This window comes from Acinonyx jubatus, chromosome B1 (genome assembly GCF_027475565.1).
Source record: "Acinonyx jubatus isolate Ajub_Pintada_27869175 chromosome B1, VMU_Ajub_asm_v1.0, whole genome shotgun sequence".
NCBI classification, from domain to species: Eukaryota; Metazoa; Chordata; class Mammalia; order Carnivora; family Felidae; genus Acinonyx; species Acinonyx jubatus.
Window position 1 is genome coordinate 118,943,272 of NC_069382.1, and position 17,064 is coordinate 118,960,335.

Genomic DNA, 17,064 nt, shown 5'->3' on the forward strand with positions numbered 1-17,064 from the left:
GGTTATTTTAAAATCATTTTCTCTGTTTTTCTCTATTTTTCACATGACAGATTTTGTTCATGGTACATACACTCAAAGTTGTTGAAGTGATCTTTGATTGTAATTTTTTCAAGTAATTTTATTGTAGAAAGCTCATCTGAACTATGTTTATGTTAAAGGAATTCCCTGAGTTTGAGAGGTATCTGTCCGAACCTTCCTGAGTCTCTCTCAGGTCAGGAAATGCATCATCTCTTAGTGGGAATATGACACATGGCCATGTCACTCATTAAGCCCTGCCCAAAGGATTTGTAGTTGTCTGCATTTTCTTGGCTTATTGAGGATATGGAGTTGTACCAGCTGCTCTAAAACAGGATTCAGCAAACTGTGGCCCACAGACGGGGTCTAGCACCCCACCTGTTTTTGTAAGTAAAGTTTCATTGGAACACAGCCATACCTACTCTTTAGGTGTTATGCATGACTGCATTCACACTACAACGGCAAGTTGAATAGTTGCTACAGAGACTTATGACCCACAAAGCCTAAAATATTTACTATTTGGCCTCTTAAGAAAAAAAAATGGCTGACTTTCGCTCTAAAGTCTTTCTAACCAGGAACACCTTGTGATTTTATGATTCAAAGAAAAGTGCATCAGAAATGAAGTAGGATCTATATCCATTTACGACCTGTAAAAATTGGGACAGTCAACATTTCCTTGTAGTGATTTTCTTTTCTTTTCTTTTCTTTTCTTTTCTTTTCTTTTCTTTTCTTTTCTTCTTTTCTTTTCTTTTCTTTTCTCTAAAGCTGAGAATCAGAGTTCAATCAAAACAACAGAAACACCAGGTAAGTTCATTTTCTCCTCTCTGAGAACATTCATGAGAAAGATCCCCAAAATGAGATAAAAGGAGATCAGTCAGTGTGAGGGCAGAGGAAATAGTACAAGAGAAAACATGACATGACAACTAACATGTTTAAGAGAACTTGTATTAAAAAAATAAATAATAAATAAAATGCAGATCAGAGTATAGGATGTGCCTGAGTGCCCTGTGGCCAGAGTGAGTGGTATCAGTCCTGGTAAATGCATGAAGCCTGTGGAAGAGTCCTCTGCCCAGAATCCGCTCTTCCCCGTCTGTTTCTGTGGTTGGCATGCCCTCTCCCAGAAGGATAGTATGTCTCTGTCTTCTCTGTGCTTCCCAACACAGCCTGATCCTGGCAGTCAGAGACTTGATGTTACAAACCACAGTGAAGCCTAAAATATTATCACTCCAAGAAGTGCTCCTGTTTTGTTATCCTAAGTTTTAAAATGAGTAAATCTAGGACGATGGCGCAACAGAAACTGAAAAAGATTGTTGGGAAGAGGCAGATGGTACCATTGAACCCTTCTGTTGTGTTGAAATCGTAATTATTTGGGAGACTTTATCTTCCTACATCCCACCTCGTACTTTTATAAATGATAAAGCTCTTAGGTTCTCAATCTTGCTCACCTATGGTACGTATAAAAATGAGGAATATGTGAAATACACTTAGAAGATCATGTCACTTTTTTACGAAGCCAGAAAACTAAAGCTGTGAAAATTATGAGCGACTCCATTTTCAGAGCAAATGTACTAAATAATCATCATAGTCTACCTCCTGCATCATGTGTTCAAGGAACTCAAACCTGAAAGGATTATGCTGTTAACATTTGATTATTTATCTTCTACACAATATATCTCATGAATTCAGAAGTTATTTTTATATTGATTCTCTTTATTTTCCTGTGTCACTGTATTTTTTTAAATACTTACTTCCATTTGCATAGTCTAAAATGCCCTAGAAAATGCACCGGGAAAAACAAAGCAAAACAAAACATAAAAACAGTGCATCCATTGGCTGATGGTTTGCACTGTTCTGGAGAAGTCCTTCCCTTCTGCTTCATGGACTAGTTAACCAGGAGAAGTTACAGATGGAAGAGAATTGAGAAGCTGCCAAAATCATCAGTTCCCTTTAAGGAGGCACTGAAGAATCCTCTGAGAGATTAATTTACAAAATGCTAGCTTTAACTATAGTTGATTTTTAACTGTAATAGAAAGCCCATTTACACCATTTATAGTTTGAGCTATAGAAACTAGTTCTAAAACAGATAATAAACACATCATTGATTTGATCAGTGTACTAAAAAGAAATGAGACTGACTTTATAAACTATAAGAAAAGTCAGTCTTTAACTTCAAAGATATATGTTACAGGTAAAGACTAAGTCCAGACTCACTGAAAAAAAAAGTCTAATGACAAGGTATTAATTATATATCTGTTGGCAACTATAATCATTTGTTTGTTCAATCATTTGTTATCAAAAGTGTTCAAATATCAAATTGTGAAACAGTTTGATCAAAGATATGGTCAAGAATAGGCATCTTACTTGAAATACTTAGTATTTCTTTTTTAGGTAAAAGTTGAGGTAGAATTCTAGCCCACAGAATTATTAGTACTGCCTCCTTTTTATAAATATGAGCTAATATGCATCATATATGGTTCTCACACTTGGCATTTCCTTTCATATTATGCATCCATCTTTCATTTTCTTAGAAAAACTATGTTTTTACCACTGATTTCAAAAAATATTATGAAGCTTATATAAATTGATGATTATTTCATATAAAGACTTTTTGAGAATTCAAAGTAAGTAAGGGAAACTATACATAGAGCATCAATTCTAAGAAATTGTATGTAGATATAATGGCTAACATAATAAAAAAGATAGTTATAGTTACAGGGAAATTACTGATCAAGTTTGGAAGACATGAACATTCATTCAATTTAATAGAGAAAAGGCAATATGAGGTTGATGGTTGTGCTTAATGATGATAAGCATGAAGAATTCATGCTCCATGTCTGAAGAATTCATGCTCCATGTCTAAAGTGGGAAGGTCAAACTTCAACTACCCACTGTAATATATATGGTAAGACCACAAATTTCGCATAATACTCTACTAAATACACAGAACCATATATTCAACCAACCACCACTAAGCTGGACATTTAATAAATAGTCATTCTGTTCTATTACATGTAACACTAGCTAATAGTTGTGAGTGATACATGGAGCCTGCCATTAAGGGTTACCAACAAAAACTAATCAGCATGGTAAATAACTGTAATAATTTTAGTAGCCATATAGGTCTACAATGATGTGTCATAGACAAACTTCAAACTTCTTAACCATATGTTAAGATTGGGGAGGGAGAAATTTTTCCCCCTTTAGCTGTGGTTGTGTTATATATCAGATTTAGGAAAGCAGTTTAAGAAAGATGAGGAAAATGTTTGTGTAAGAAATGACCGCCTAGCTTCCAGATTATTCTGCGTACTCATTTTTCTAGCTCTGAGTTCAGAGCTAGCGAGGAAATGCAAAGAAAAAGTGATGCAGGGCTATCTATTCCATAGATACGTAGGAATTATGTAGCCATCACAACAATTTTAATCAATGATGGAATTCACTTTTCTTTAGCCTTATCACTTTTCCACAGACAAGCATAACTAATAACGTGTCCTTGAAAAACTCTTGATTTCTTTGATAAGAGACCTTAGATTTGAAGAAAAATGGACCAATATGCCTCAGTGTATGGGGAAATAAATAAGCCAGTTGCCTTCAACTTTCTGGAAAATACAACTATATTACTCAGTGTTCTCCAGAGAAACTATATATATCTATGTGTAAAGATTTATTATATGGAATTGGCTCATGCATTTTGAAAGCTGAGAAGTCCCAAGATCTGCAGTCAGCAAGCTGGAAACCTAGAGACCCAAGAGAGAGCAACGTATACATTCAGTCCAAGGCCTGAGAACCAAGAGAGCCAATGGTTAAATTCCAGACTATAAGTCAGCGGTCTCAAGACCCAAAAAGAGCCAATATTTTAGTTTGAGTCCAAATGCAGGGAAAGACCAAGGTTCCAGCTCAAGACAGTGATGCAGGAAGAATTTGTTCTTTACTCCTTCTTTTTTTTTTAATGCTTTTATTTATTTTTTGTGAGAGAGAGAGAGAGCATGCAAGCAGGGGAAGGGAAGAGAGAGGGGGGACAGAGGACTCAAAGCAGGCTCCAAGTTGACAGGCTGACCGCAGCAAGCCCAGTGTAGGGCTCAAACTCATGAACCATGAGATGATGACCTGAGCTAAAGTAGGACGCTCAACCGACTGAGCCACCCAGGCGCCCCACTCCTTATTTCTTACTGAGACTCAGCCAATTTATTCTATTCAGGCCTTCAACTGATTGGATGGAGAGCCATCGACATTGGAGAGCAGTCTGCTTTATTCAGTCTGCTAATCCACATGTTAATATCCTCAAAAATAATCACAAACACTTCCAGACTAGTGCTTGTCCAAATATCTGGGGACTCAGTGGCCAAGTCAACTTGACAAATAAAATTAATTGTTGCAGCAACATTCCCATAGTAGATAGTACAACTTGTGAAAGATCTCATTGTACCCATCTTCTTTACTTTCTTTTACTGTGTTTCACAACTTCAACTGTGTTGTAGATGTTAATTTTGATGGAAAATTAGAAGCCAGAACAGACATGACAAATCCCACCCAACGTGACCACTGGCCTTTGAAAAGGAGGATACTCCCTCCTGGCATATTCATTGCGCTCAACACCCTATGTAATGTTTGAGAATTGGTTGCTGATCTCTAGGAATTCATATAATGTAAGCATCGATCATTCTATACACAAAATTAGTTATCTGAGTACTCCAACTCTGAATGACAGAATCTTGGCACTATTGTTCAGTTAGAAGCCACTTGAGCTAGAAAAATACATATAGCAAACTTAAAGGTCTATTGTTGTTTTTTTTAACCTGGAAATTGTATAATGTTTAAAAGATTGGTTGAGAATAAAAGAACTCATTAATGGGGTATGTCAATATTTATGTGGTAGGGTCTGCCATAAACTTTCACTTAAGAAATTGTATATATCTGGGTATAGCTAGGTGGTTTCTCCTCTAGTTTGGAAATCTGCTGAGTCTCCAAGAAGGGCTTGTGACTCTCTAGTCTACACAGAAGGTCAATAAGAACTCAGTCTCGACTGATTAGCTACCCAGCGTTTGCTTTAAAAGCCAATACATTTCAATGTTACTACTAATGGTGTGTGCCTTATAAAATCTACAATGTGCTTTATTTAATATATTAGGAATAATTCTCTCTCCTTGTACGTATCTGCATAGTCTGGTTTGGCCCGTTGAAGGAAGGAGGTGTTTAGTTCGTTTTGATGAGAAGAAGCTTGTCTTGATTGGAGTCTAAATTTAAATAAACTATATTTTATGTAACAAAAATAGGAGACACGGACTTGTAACTCATTCCTGCTGAAATACTCTAGCAGGCAGCATAATCGTATTTAACAGCACAGACTCTAGAGCCTGCATTCAAATCCCGACTCTGCCACCTACTAGCTCTGTCATCTTGGGCAAATCACTTCATGTCTCTGGGCTTCAGTTTCCACTTTGTAAAATGAAAATATTTACAACACAATGATTGAATGAGTTAACATCTGTAAAACACTTAGAATAATTCCCACAACACATAGTGTCCCGAAAGGATTGGAAAATAAAAATCCTATTTAATATTTTAATGCCTATATTTTGAAAAGCTTACCCTCACATTCTCAGAAAGCATAGCACTGACATAGTTACATATTGTAAAGCTTCTCTGTGTTTTCAAGTCATATTATCCACCTTGTAAATTTAAGGTAAGATGATGTATCTGTGCTGGGGGAAGGGTAAGAACATTCTAAACCTTTCAGAATACGGAGAAAAGATGTCACTGGCCTCATCGATAATGGTTCCATTAACAAGTAAGATGAACTAAACTCACTTAAAATCCATTGGTTACATGGTATAATGAGAAGGGAGAAGGAAGTTGTGAGTCCTACTTGGTTTATTATGTCTTAGTTCTACTTACTGTCAGATGTGTTACCTTGTGTCTTAGAGCCACAGAATCTCTCATGTAGAAAGCACGAGATTAAAAATGTTTCAGAATAAGGTGCCTCATTCATTCTTTGTATATTATATAACTTTCTGGAAATTAATAACCATTTATATTCAAATCACAAAAAAATTCAGCCTCTTTCTTCAACATGCGATTCCAAAAACTTACCCGAGGTAAATAAATCTCCTTTCACAGTTATTACTGGGTTAAAAGATTCTGTTACTTCAGGTTAGTCACACCAATGGCCCAAAGCAAAGTGAAAGAGATTTGAGATAAAACTTTTTCTGCATTGCTTTAAGAGTACGCCAAGGTCGGGGTGTTTGGGTGGCTTAGTCTGTTGAGCATCATCGGACTTCGGCTCAGGTCATGATCTCATGGTTCGTGAGTTCCAACCCTGCATAGGGCTTGCTGCTGTCAGTGCAGAGCCCATTTTGGGTCCTCTGTCCCCTTCTCTCTCTATCCCACCCCTGCTCATGCTCTCTCTCTCAAAAAAAAAAAAAAAAAAGAAAAGAAAAGAAAAGAAAAGAAACAAAGAAACATTAAAAAAAAAAAAAAGAGTGTGCCAAGGTTAGAAAGGTAAAGTCTGATGAGAGCAGAAAACTTCCCCTTTGATATTTTGCCCATTCAGTAAACAGAGGGTGCCATTATAGGCAAAAATATGTTCTAGCTATGACAAAATCTGGATTAAAAGGAACTTTGACAAGAAACCAAAATCTTAAAGCTAGAAGAGATTTCAGAGATCATATCAGCATATTCCCCTCCCAAAACACAATGGTACCAGCCATACTCGCAGCATTTATTGCCTGACCACTTATATGCCACTTACTTATAGAATAAACCTTTTTTTTTTCCCTCTGATAATGAAAGCCTAGAGTAGACTGTGCTTCCTTTTTCTGAGTTGCAGGATGCTCAGGGTCAATTCTTCTAGGAGCACCAGAAACTGTGTTATGTTTGTTATTAACTCTTAAAAGGAGCCTGTTTGTTTCATCCATTTGCATTGGTTCTGGTTTCTTATTTCTACCGTATTCACCTCGCGGTATATATCATTGCTTAAGCTCCTCAGATCATTTTTGTTAAGAGTTAGCTCATAAGTAAAAGTCAATAAGAAATAACAGAGTCTCTCTTATTTTGATCCCGGACATATTGTTCTGTCTTATGCTTTATTTCTTGTTTCACATCTATCAAGTTTGGGCTGTGCTTCTCACCTCTTCTATTAGAATGTAAGCTCCTTAAAGGCAATAAATACCTCTTGTACTCCATAGTATTTCCTTCAATATCTCCTGTTAGACCCAGAGTAGCTGTCTGCTTTTTTCTTATTGTAGAACAGATGAACATACTAATGACACAATTATTTTAAATATGTACCAGTCCAAATATTAAGATTCAAAAAGTATGCTCATTCATTCATTTTATCTTTAACAGTAGTCATTTCTACAAAAAAAAAAATTGTTTATCCATAGAGCAAAGGCTTATGGACTGTACTTCCAGACACTGTTCTAACATTTGGGAGACACCAGTGAGCAAAATATTATCCTTGACCTCAAGGATCTTACTTAGAAGATGGTAAGTGTTATAAGAAAGAGAAAATGCACAGCACTGTAGGAAGGAGGGATCGCGAGTGCCGGAGAGGTGAAGAAAGGTGGGGACCATTTCACAGTACTGAAAAATGTGGTCAAGGTGAGCTTTCCTGAAAAGACTTAAGTAAATACAAGGAAGTAAGAAAACCAATATGTAGAGGAAGAGGATCCTGGCAGATCTAGAACTTGAGGAGAGGCCCAGTGTGTTTGCGAACCTCTAGAGTTAGTGAGGTATGGGGGCAGGGGACTTGCCAGGCAGATTGCCTAGGATTTGGAGGATTATTGCAAAGGCTTTGGCTTTTTCCATAAGAGAAATGGGGAAACATTAGGGGTTCTGAGCAAAGTAGTGACATGGTCTGACTCATATTTTATAAATATAAATCTGAGAGCTAAGAAAAGACTGTCAGATGAAGCAAAAATACTTTGGTAGTTTTCCAGGAGAGAGATGGTGTTGGCTTGGACCAGCATAGTCACAGGGTAGGTGGCATGAAGTCTCCAAATTCTGCATATATTTTGGAGGTGAAACCAATAGATATATTCCTGGTGATCCTGCATGTAGGATAGGTTATAAAAGATGAGGCAAAAATAGCTGTGAGATCTTTGGCCTGAACCACTGGAAGGAATGATTGCCAGATGGGAAGGCTAAAGATAAAATAGAAGTTCAAGTTTGGACACGTGGAATTTAAGATGTTTATTATTTGCTGAATAAGCAGGTGGCTTTATGAATCTGGAGTTTAAGAATGAGGTCTGGAAATATAAATCAGGGGATCATTAGCATTGATATTGTATTTAAGCCTTGAAATTGAATGAGATCATCAAAGAAATTAGCATAGTTAGGAGAACTACGGACTAAGCCCTGGGACCCTCCAAGATCGAGTCAGATAAAGGAGGAACCAGCCAAAGAGACCAAGAAGATTAGCCCATAAGCTGTGCTCTACCGGAAGTCACATGAGGCAAAGGTGTTCAGGAGGAATGACTCATTGTGTCAAATGCTCAAAAGTTATTTTTTAAAATGAGACATGAATCCACCAAATTGCAATTTAAACACATGTCCCAGTTATTTATAAATAATGGGAAACAATCATTCAATTCAATTAAGTTTAACCCCTTGGGTACTTCTTTAAGTGTAAAAAAGAAAGTGTTTAGAAAGAAGTAAAAAGAACTGTTTAGAAAATGTTTAGAAAGTTTAGAAAGCGTTTAGAAACATGCGCCTGCGTGGCTCAGTCGGTTAAGCGTGTGACTCTTGGTTTCGGTTTAGGTCATGATCTTACAGCTTAATGGTTTCAAGACATGCATCAGGCTCTGTGCTGGTGGTGTGGAGCCTTCTTGGGATTCTCTCTCCCTGCCCCTCCCCCACTTTCACTGTCTCTGTCTCTCCCAAAATAAATAAATACACTTAAAAAGAAATTTTTAAAAAAAGCGTCTGGAAAGTTTAGAAAGTGTTTAGAAAGTGTTCAGAAAGAAGCAAAAAGAAGTGTTTAGAAAGAAGTGTAGGTAACATACAAGAAATAAAAAAGAATATATAGTTGTATTTTCTTTCTCATATAGAATGTTTTATCCTCTGCTGCCACTCACACTTTTCTCCCATTAATACCAATGTATCACATATACCCTCCTCTAAAAAGGCCATCAGGGACTCCTGCAGCCCCAGTCTCTCCTCAGAGGAGTTTACGGCTCCCAGGAACAGGCCTGTTAGGCTCAGCCTAGGAGAGGCACGGCATCAGCAAGAACACAGCAATGAATTTCAGAAAGCAGGTGGGGAACCTTGGTCAATTACACTTCCTGTAGTTAGAGTTTTCTAAGGCTCATTCTCACTGCCACCACAGGTACGCTGAGATACCAATAAGGCCTTCTGTCTTTAAAATGCCCAATGATTCATCACGTAATTGCTTTACAGCAAGGGCCAAATAATATGCCACTGTCTGATGCCAGTGGGGTAAATTTGGATGCACCTTGTTACAACAGACTTGGTTCTGAGGGTCTCTACCTCAAACAGCCTGTTCCAAGCATTGGCCTTGCAAACTATATTTAAATTATGACAGAACATATCTGAAATTAAATAATCGTTACAATCACCAAAAGTGAGGGTCAAACAGTAAATCTATGTCATCTAAGAGCACTATATACTTCAGTTATTCCAGTTCCTGGCTAGAGAAAAGAAGCATCTAGAAACATGGAGGTACCCATAAAGTCTATTGCATATATTTTTACACTAAGAATTTTTTGAGAAAGTTGACTTTGGGTGAAAGGTACAACTCTTTAGAGGCCTAATCACAATATAATAAAAAATATATTATTATAAAATAATATAATATAATAATATAGCATAATAATATAGCATATATCATATTATATTATGATATTATAATAATAGTATATATAATATAAATATATTAGTATCAAGTACTCTTCTAAGCAATTTAAATATAATTTTACTCATTTAACTTTTATAACACTATGATATAGAACTATTATAATCACCATTTGTACATGTGGAAACTCAAGCACAAAGAGGTTAAATGACCTGGGGCACCTGTGTGGTCAGTAGAGCATCTAATTCTCGATTTCAGCTCAGATCATGATCCTGGGGTCATGGAATCAAGCCCCCACCTCGGGCTCTGTGCTGAAAGCATGGAGCCTGCTTGAGATTCTCTCCCTCTCTCTCTCTCTGCCCCTCCCCAGCTTGCACTCTCACCCTCACTCTCAAAATAAATAAATTTAAAAAGGGTGAGGGGGCACCTGGGTATCTCAGTTGGTTAAGCGTCAACTTCAGCCAAGGTCATGATCTCATGGTTCATGGGTTCGAGCCCCACATCTGGCTCTGCCTGACAGTGTGGAGCCTGCTTCAGATCCTGTCTCCCTCTCTCTCTGACTCTCCCCTGACCATGCTCTCTCTCTCTTTCAAAAATAAATAAACATTAAAAAAAAAAAAGAGGTTAAGTGACTTGCCCAGCATTCTCCAGGAAACCAGTTCTATAGTCAGATTTGAACCCATGTACTCCGGCTTCAGAATCATGCTCTTAAATACTCCACTATACTTCTCTTGTACATCTTCTGCCAATGCTGCTTTAATAGTAATATAGGATGATAGAGTCTCAACAAAATCCACAGAGATTATCAGCTCTGAACACACCATGGATCCTTCTATCTTAGTCACAGAAAGAATTCCATTAGGCCCACAATTTATGAATTAAGCCAAGAATAACAATTTCATCAGTATGAGCATTCTAATAGGCTATCTCAAACCTGTAAGTTAATTTCCATAAGTGGGTCATGACCAATATTGTAAATATTAAATAAAAGACAAGAGAAAACAAAACACCAGAAGGCACTGCACATTATTAGAGGTAAAGTGTGTGTGTATGTGTGTGTGTGTAATTGCGTGTGTGTAGATGTACTGGTTTCAGAAATGATTTATTAACTGAACATTTCAGTTAAAAGAAAAACAAAAAATTTAAACTCTTTGTCCAAAGAGCCAATAAATTCTTCTTTCAAGAAGGGTTAACTCTTCTTGAAGGGTTAACCTATGGATCATCAGCGCTAAGAATTGGCACTGGACTATCAACATGTTTGAAGTAGGAAAGTTTGGAGTTTTATATAAACCACATAGGTTATATTTAGAATTATAGCCATTTAGCTTATCTGTGAGAAGGTAGTAAGATAGGGGCACCTGGGTGTCTTTATTGGTTAAGCATCCGACTCTTGATTTTGGCTCAGGTCGTGATCTCCGGGTTCATGAGACTGAGCCCCACGTTGGGCTCTGTGCTGACAGTGCAAAGCCTGCTTGGGATTCTCTCTCTCTCTCTCTCTCTCTCCCTCTCCCTCTGCTCTCACTCTCTCTCTCAAAATAAACATTTTTTTTTTAAAAAGAGAGAAGGTAGTAAGATAAGATTTAGAGTCTTGAAAATTAAGCCTTGGGAAATCCCAGGTGAATTAATGCCATTGGTAATTTAATCAGCCATCTTGCTCTCTACCAACACAATCAAAAGAGCAACATTCTCACTAAAACACTTGACGCTGGAAAAAACAACTAAAAGTACCAAGGTTTCAGCTAGTTCCCAGTCTTTCATTTAGTACTTCTTTTTCTACCTGTTTAGTGCACTAGTCTGACATTTTTCTTTGTTCTTATGGGCATATATCTAGCTTCCTCCCACAGATCCCTTGCATGGCAAGAACGGTACAGACTCGAAACATCATTCTTCCCCCACAGATGTCAAAAATGCATGAGCATGCAATGCGCGATGGACTGTGGGTGGCAAAGAAAGAAGGATCCAAGGCAGTCATAGGCGATATCAATTTCTTTGGTGCAATTATACATGGCACCCATACTCCTAAGGGGGCCAAAATTGTAAGAGATGCCTCTTGGTGCAGCCAAGCAGTCAGCTACATATCACTGCACACCCACTGTAGTTAGAGCTCCAGGTGGAGGATGGTGGGGGTTATGGCCTTTACACTGCCAGAACTTAAAATTTAGCAGCGAGACAAGCCAAGCAGGTGTGATAAAAAGAAATCCTTTTAAACTGCATTCTTTGAAAAATAATTCTTTTCCAAAATCATTCGAAACGCAAACTGTGCTTTATCCCAAATTCACAAGGATAGATGCTTTAAGTTTACGAAGCACTTAGGTATTTATATTTCCTTGCAACTTATTGAGATCGGTGGGTTTTGAATAATGCAACTTTATTTATAATTTTTGTTTCAGTCCTTCTGATTGAAAGTTGCAGATGTTGACTTAAGTAAACACATTAATGAGAATAATAATAAGTTAAAATTAATATTTCCTTTGGAAGAAAAGAGCATGGACGGTGGCAGAAGTGCAACCAAGCAGCAGTTATTCTAAAGAAGGCACATAAATATAAACAACTACTGAGCTTCAAAGGTGCAAATGAAGGAATTTTCCTTGATATTTTCCCCAGCCAATCCTTCTAATCAAAGCCTCAACTGCAATCTTTTCTTCAACCACCAAGAAACACGATAAAATCTGAAGTCCTATGCATTTATGTTTATTTTAAGTACAGTGGGGAAAAAAAAAAAAAACACCATCCGCCAAAGTTGTAATATCTGAAATGTGAGTACTGTTTTTGAATAGATTCACATCCCACAAGAATTTCATGAAGCAGGTGATAAAGGCAGCAGCTTAGGAAAAGAGACTTGCTCAAGTTTTCTTGGCCAATTCTCGAAGACGTGATGCTGACGCCCAAGTTTTGTGATTCCAAAGTTAATCGTCTTTACAGGAAGAATAGATGAACTTATGATTAAGTGTACGGTTGTATGTATCTTATTATTCAACAATAAACCATTTTCACGGGTCTTCAGAAATGCAAACTGTTAACAGCCACAAAGAAATTCAGTAAGAAGAACCAATACCCTCGTCTGACTGCATTTGTGATTTCCCTACAGTTAACACTCTACATCCAGAGACATCACCTTCTAATGCCAGTACATTACCCTCAATATCAATAACAATTCCAGGAAACATCTCCCAGTTTCAAGGTATGACTTCTGTGTAATATGAGTGGAAGCTTGGTTACTTGATCTCTTCTCACCAAGAAAACCCTACAGTCTTTTTAAAAAAGCTTTATTGAGGTATAATCGAAATACAAAACAAAACTGCAGGGACACAAGCAAACTTTGCAAGTGATAGATTTATCTATTACCTTGCTTGTGATGATAGTTTCACAGGTATATACCTTTGTCCAAACTCATCAAGTTGTATACATTAACTCCCTACCAAACTTGATGTACAAAACAGAGCCCTTTCAGAATGAGATAGTTTTTTTTGGGGGGGGGGGTTGTTGTTTTTGTTGTTGTTGTTTTCTGCTTGAAGCATCATACTTATAGATCACAGGGGCTTGCTTAAATGGGAGGAGAGGGTGGGTGGGGAAGGACTGGGAAAATGGCATACATTAACCAAAGGTGATTTATTTTTTTTTTCTTTCTTAAAATAATAGATACTGAGGATGCAAAAAATGCAAGCTCTTCTTCAGCCAGCCCCTCTTATTCCAGTGAGTAACGGACATAGCTTCATTCACGGCGATAAATACGCAGAACGTTTGAATGTGACTGATAAAGGAGAGGATTCAATTATAGACAGCCTTTATCAACTTTACTGAACCTGCAATCCCATTATAATTCTATCTAACTGCTGCTCGCTTAAGAATTTCCTACTATTGAGTCTGGTTTGGTTTTTTTTTTTTAATTTTTTAATGTGTTTATTTTTGAAAGAGTGAGACAGCATGAGTTGGGGAAGGGCAGAGAGAGAGGGAGACGCAGAGTCTGAAGCAGGCTCCAGGCTCCGAGCTGTCAGCACAGAGCCTGAAGCAGGGCTCCAACCCACAAACCGTGAGATCATGACCTGAGCTGAAGTCGGATGCTCAACTGACTGAGCCACCGAGGTGCCCCTTGAGTCTGGTTTTAATGAGCACACCCTTGGGATTTTTTCCTTACTTTAGTGCTCAGCAATTACCACCTAGGGTCAAGGTGAATTGATGAGACTAGTCTCAGATAAGCAAAAGTGCACAGGCAGAGGGGTCTATAAAAATGAATTGTTTATCTTCAGAGAACTCTACCTTAATGTTAAAAATGGCCTTTAAAGAAATGCCCCATTTTAGCAAAAACATATATATGTCATATAACACATGTGTATTCTAGGACTGAATAGAAAAAATCCATTAATTTCTCTAGAAATTAAGGATAAAGTGAATGTATATGAAACTGGATTAGAAAAGATTGTCTAATTTTAGGTAAAGCCATTCTATTCAATAAGTCAGCATTACATTTACTGACGTGCTAATTCGTGGCATCTTCATTTTGGGAGGCACCAATGATCTCACTCAAGGTCTAATATGAAACAAGCATTTAACCATAAAATTGGAAGTGTAAGCCATCCTACAAAAGAATTGGATAAATATAAGGAGTACATATGCAAGCAGCTAAGAATAACTAATTAAATAAGAACTATAACCTCTACATCTCTGGTTGTATCCTCATGACAGCTGTCTTGGGAAATGACTGTCAGAACATAAGGCAGGTGCTAAAAACAAAGCAAAACAGCAAGACTCTCCTCTTAAAAACTCACCCTAACTTACTGTCACAACACCTCTCCCTTAAATGCATGACCACATCCACATACATCTCTCTTGGACCATGTGTTCACTTTTAGAAATCGATTCTGCTTTCCACTTACATCCACTTATGCTATTTTATGCTCTTTCTAGTTTTAAGATATCATTATGGAAAGATATTTGTGATATTTTAGGATGCCAACATTATGACTAGAGCAGCTCCAGGATGGGAGATATAGATGATGATGATAGACAGACAGAGAGATAATAGATGATAGATTAGTAACCTTATTATACAGTAGTAAAGAGTATAATGTGTGAATGTGGGTCACACTATAGTCTAGAGGACATCTCCAGTCTTCCATTTGCTTCACTCCTCCAGTGTCTAACTAAGGTGAGGAACCAGCTCCCTTAGGTTTACAATTTTATTTCAAAAGGCTGCAAGACTGACATCAAGTGGATATGTCAGAAATGACAACTAGAGCAAAACCTTTGAATGAGATAAATCTTCTTTGCCTAAAATATAATATGTCTAATAGAGTGATGTTCGAAGAAGGAAGGATGCATGCATGCTTTTGCTCAGCAAACTACTTACTGTTAAATTCAACAGCCACGCTAATTGACAATGTCTTCAATACGTTTTAGGTATTATTCTGCCAGTGGTCATTGCTTTGATTGTGGTGACCCTTTCAGCATTTATTCTCGTGGGTTTGTATCGAATGTGCTGGAAGACCGACCCAGGTAGGTGACAGGGTTTTGTCTCATTTTGTTTCCTGAAAGATGAATATATATTCAGTCTAAACTTGAATTTAAACTCTTGAGGGGAGAGGAGGATTGCTGAAAGAAAATGCCATGTTGCTTGATCCCAGAAATAGAAGAGAAGGGACAGAGAAACCCATTGAACGCTAACGAATGTAAGGAGTGAGGATTTACTAGTGGCAGATATAGTCAAATATGAACAGATTATTTTTAATGAAATAACCCCAGTTTTGTGAGTGGTCAGGGGATTATGGTAGTAAAGAAGGCATAAAATGGCATCCCTTATCTGTAGTGAAGATTTTTGTTCACTTCCATGTGACAAAAAATAAAGGTAAGTATTGCTAAGGATTTAGTTGAGGGGCCCACAATCTCTAGAGGAGCGTTCTGTGACTTATTCATGCCTGGGGGAGACATCTTCCTTTCGATGAAGGTGTGTTCCATGACTGTGTGTTCTGCTAATTGACTCATCTCCTCAAGACCGAACATGATGGCAATTTTTCGCGAGACTTAAGTGTGACGGTTCTTTATTATCCTCCTTCATCTCTCCAATAGCATTTAAGGTCCTTCCACTTTTCTTTAAAATGGCACTGCTATTCTTAACTGTAGAGAACAAACTGAGGATTGCCGGAAGGGAGGTGAGTGGGTGAGTAGGAGGAGGAATGGCATAGATGGGTGACAGGCATTAAGGAGGGCACTTGTTGTGATGAGCACTGGATGTTGTATGCAAGTGATGAATCACTAAACTCTACTCCTGAAGTGAAAATAAATAAATAAATAGCACTGCTCTCTTTTATGTCGGCACTCTTTGTTTTTCTTTTTTTTTTTCTTTTTGCTACTTCATCTTCTTTTCCCTCCTCTTAAATACTTCTGGTTTCCATAATTGCATTATATTTTTATTTTTTAATATTTTTTTTTATTTTAAAAGAGACTGAGATTTACAGAAAAGTCACAAAGATAGTTAAAGAGTTCCCCTACACCGCACACCCCATTTCCCTTATTATTAATATCTGACAGTAGTATTCTATATTTGCCACAATTAATGAACCAATCAATGCATTGTTATTAACTAAATCCTTACTTCATTCAGATTTCCTAGTCTTTTTTCAGTCTGTCTCCTGTCCCAGACACTTGAGCTCTCTCGAACCCCTTTCAGTTCCCATGGCTCAGCAACCCCCTTTCTGTTGCCTTAAGCATAAACCTATCTTTCCATCCCAGACCTGAGCCCTGGTTGTCTAGTGGAGGGCCCTCATCCATGCTATTCCCTCTCCTAGAACACCTTGCTCACCACTTACCTTTTATGACATACCTGATCTGCAATTTATCCATAAAGACCTAGCTCAAACAGCCATTGAGTGTATCTTTCTATAACATGCCATCTCTTTAAGAGGAGTAGAGTGTTTTGTTACTTCTACTTGCACAGAATTTTGCAATATTATTCATCACATTATCGTACAGTTACTTCTCTATGTGCCTGCGTCCACTGCAGGGTGGGTCTTTGTTGGGGCTGCCATAACAAAAATACCACAGGTAGGGTGGTTTAAACAACAAACATTTCTCACAGTTCTAGAAGCTGAGAAGTCCGATCCAGGCATCCTCAGATTTGATGTCTGATGAGGGCACTCTCCCCGCTTTGTAGAAAGCCACCCTTTTACCGTGTCTTCACAAGGCAGAGGGGACAGGAGAGCTCTCTGGGATCTCTTTTATAAGGGCACAAATCCCTTCATGAGGAC

The 17,064-nt window shown here is 37.7% G+C and overlaps 1 protein-coding gene across 3 annotated transcripts in view; it reads left to right on the top strand.

Moving 5' to 3' along the window:
* EMCN (endomucin) overlaps window positions 1-17,064 on the top strand; it is a 101,578-nt gene that overhangs the window by 65,688 nt on the left and 18,826 nt on the right. For 2 of the 3 annotated variants that reach the window (XM_053217102.1, XM_015076752.3), the window contains exons 5-8: window positions 781-819; window positions 12,912-13,004; window positions 13,463-13,516; window positions 15,221-15,316. In XM_053217102.1, coding sequence (XP_053073077.1) covers window positions 781-819; window positions 12,912-13,004; window positions 13,463-13,516; window positions 15,221-15,316 — 282 coding nt within the window. The remainder of the gene's footprint in view (window positions 1-780; window positions 820-12,911; window positions 13,005-13,462; window positions 13,517-15,220; window positions 15,317-17,064) is intronic. The other variant, XM_053217103.1, reaches the window with a different exon arrangement.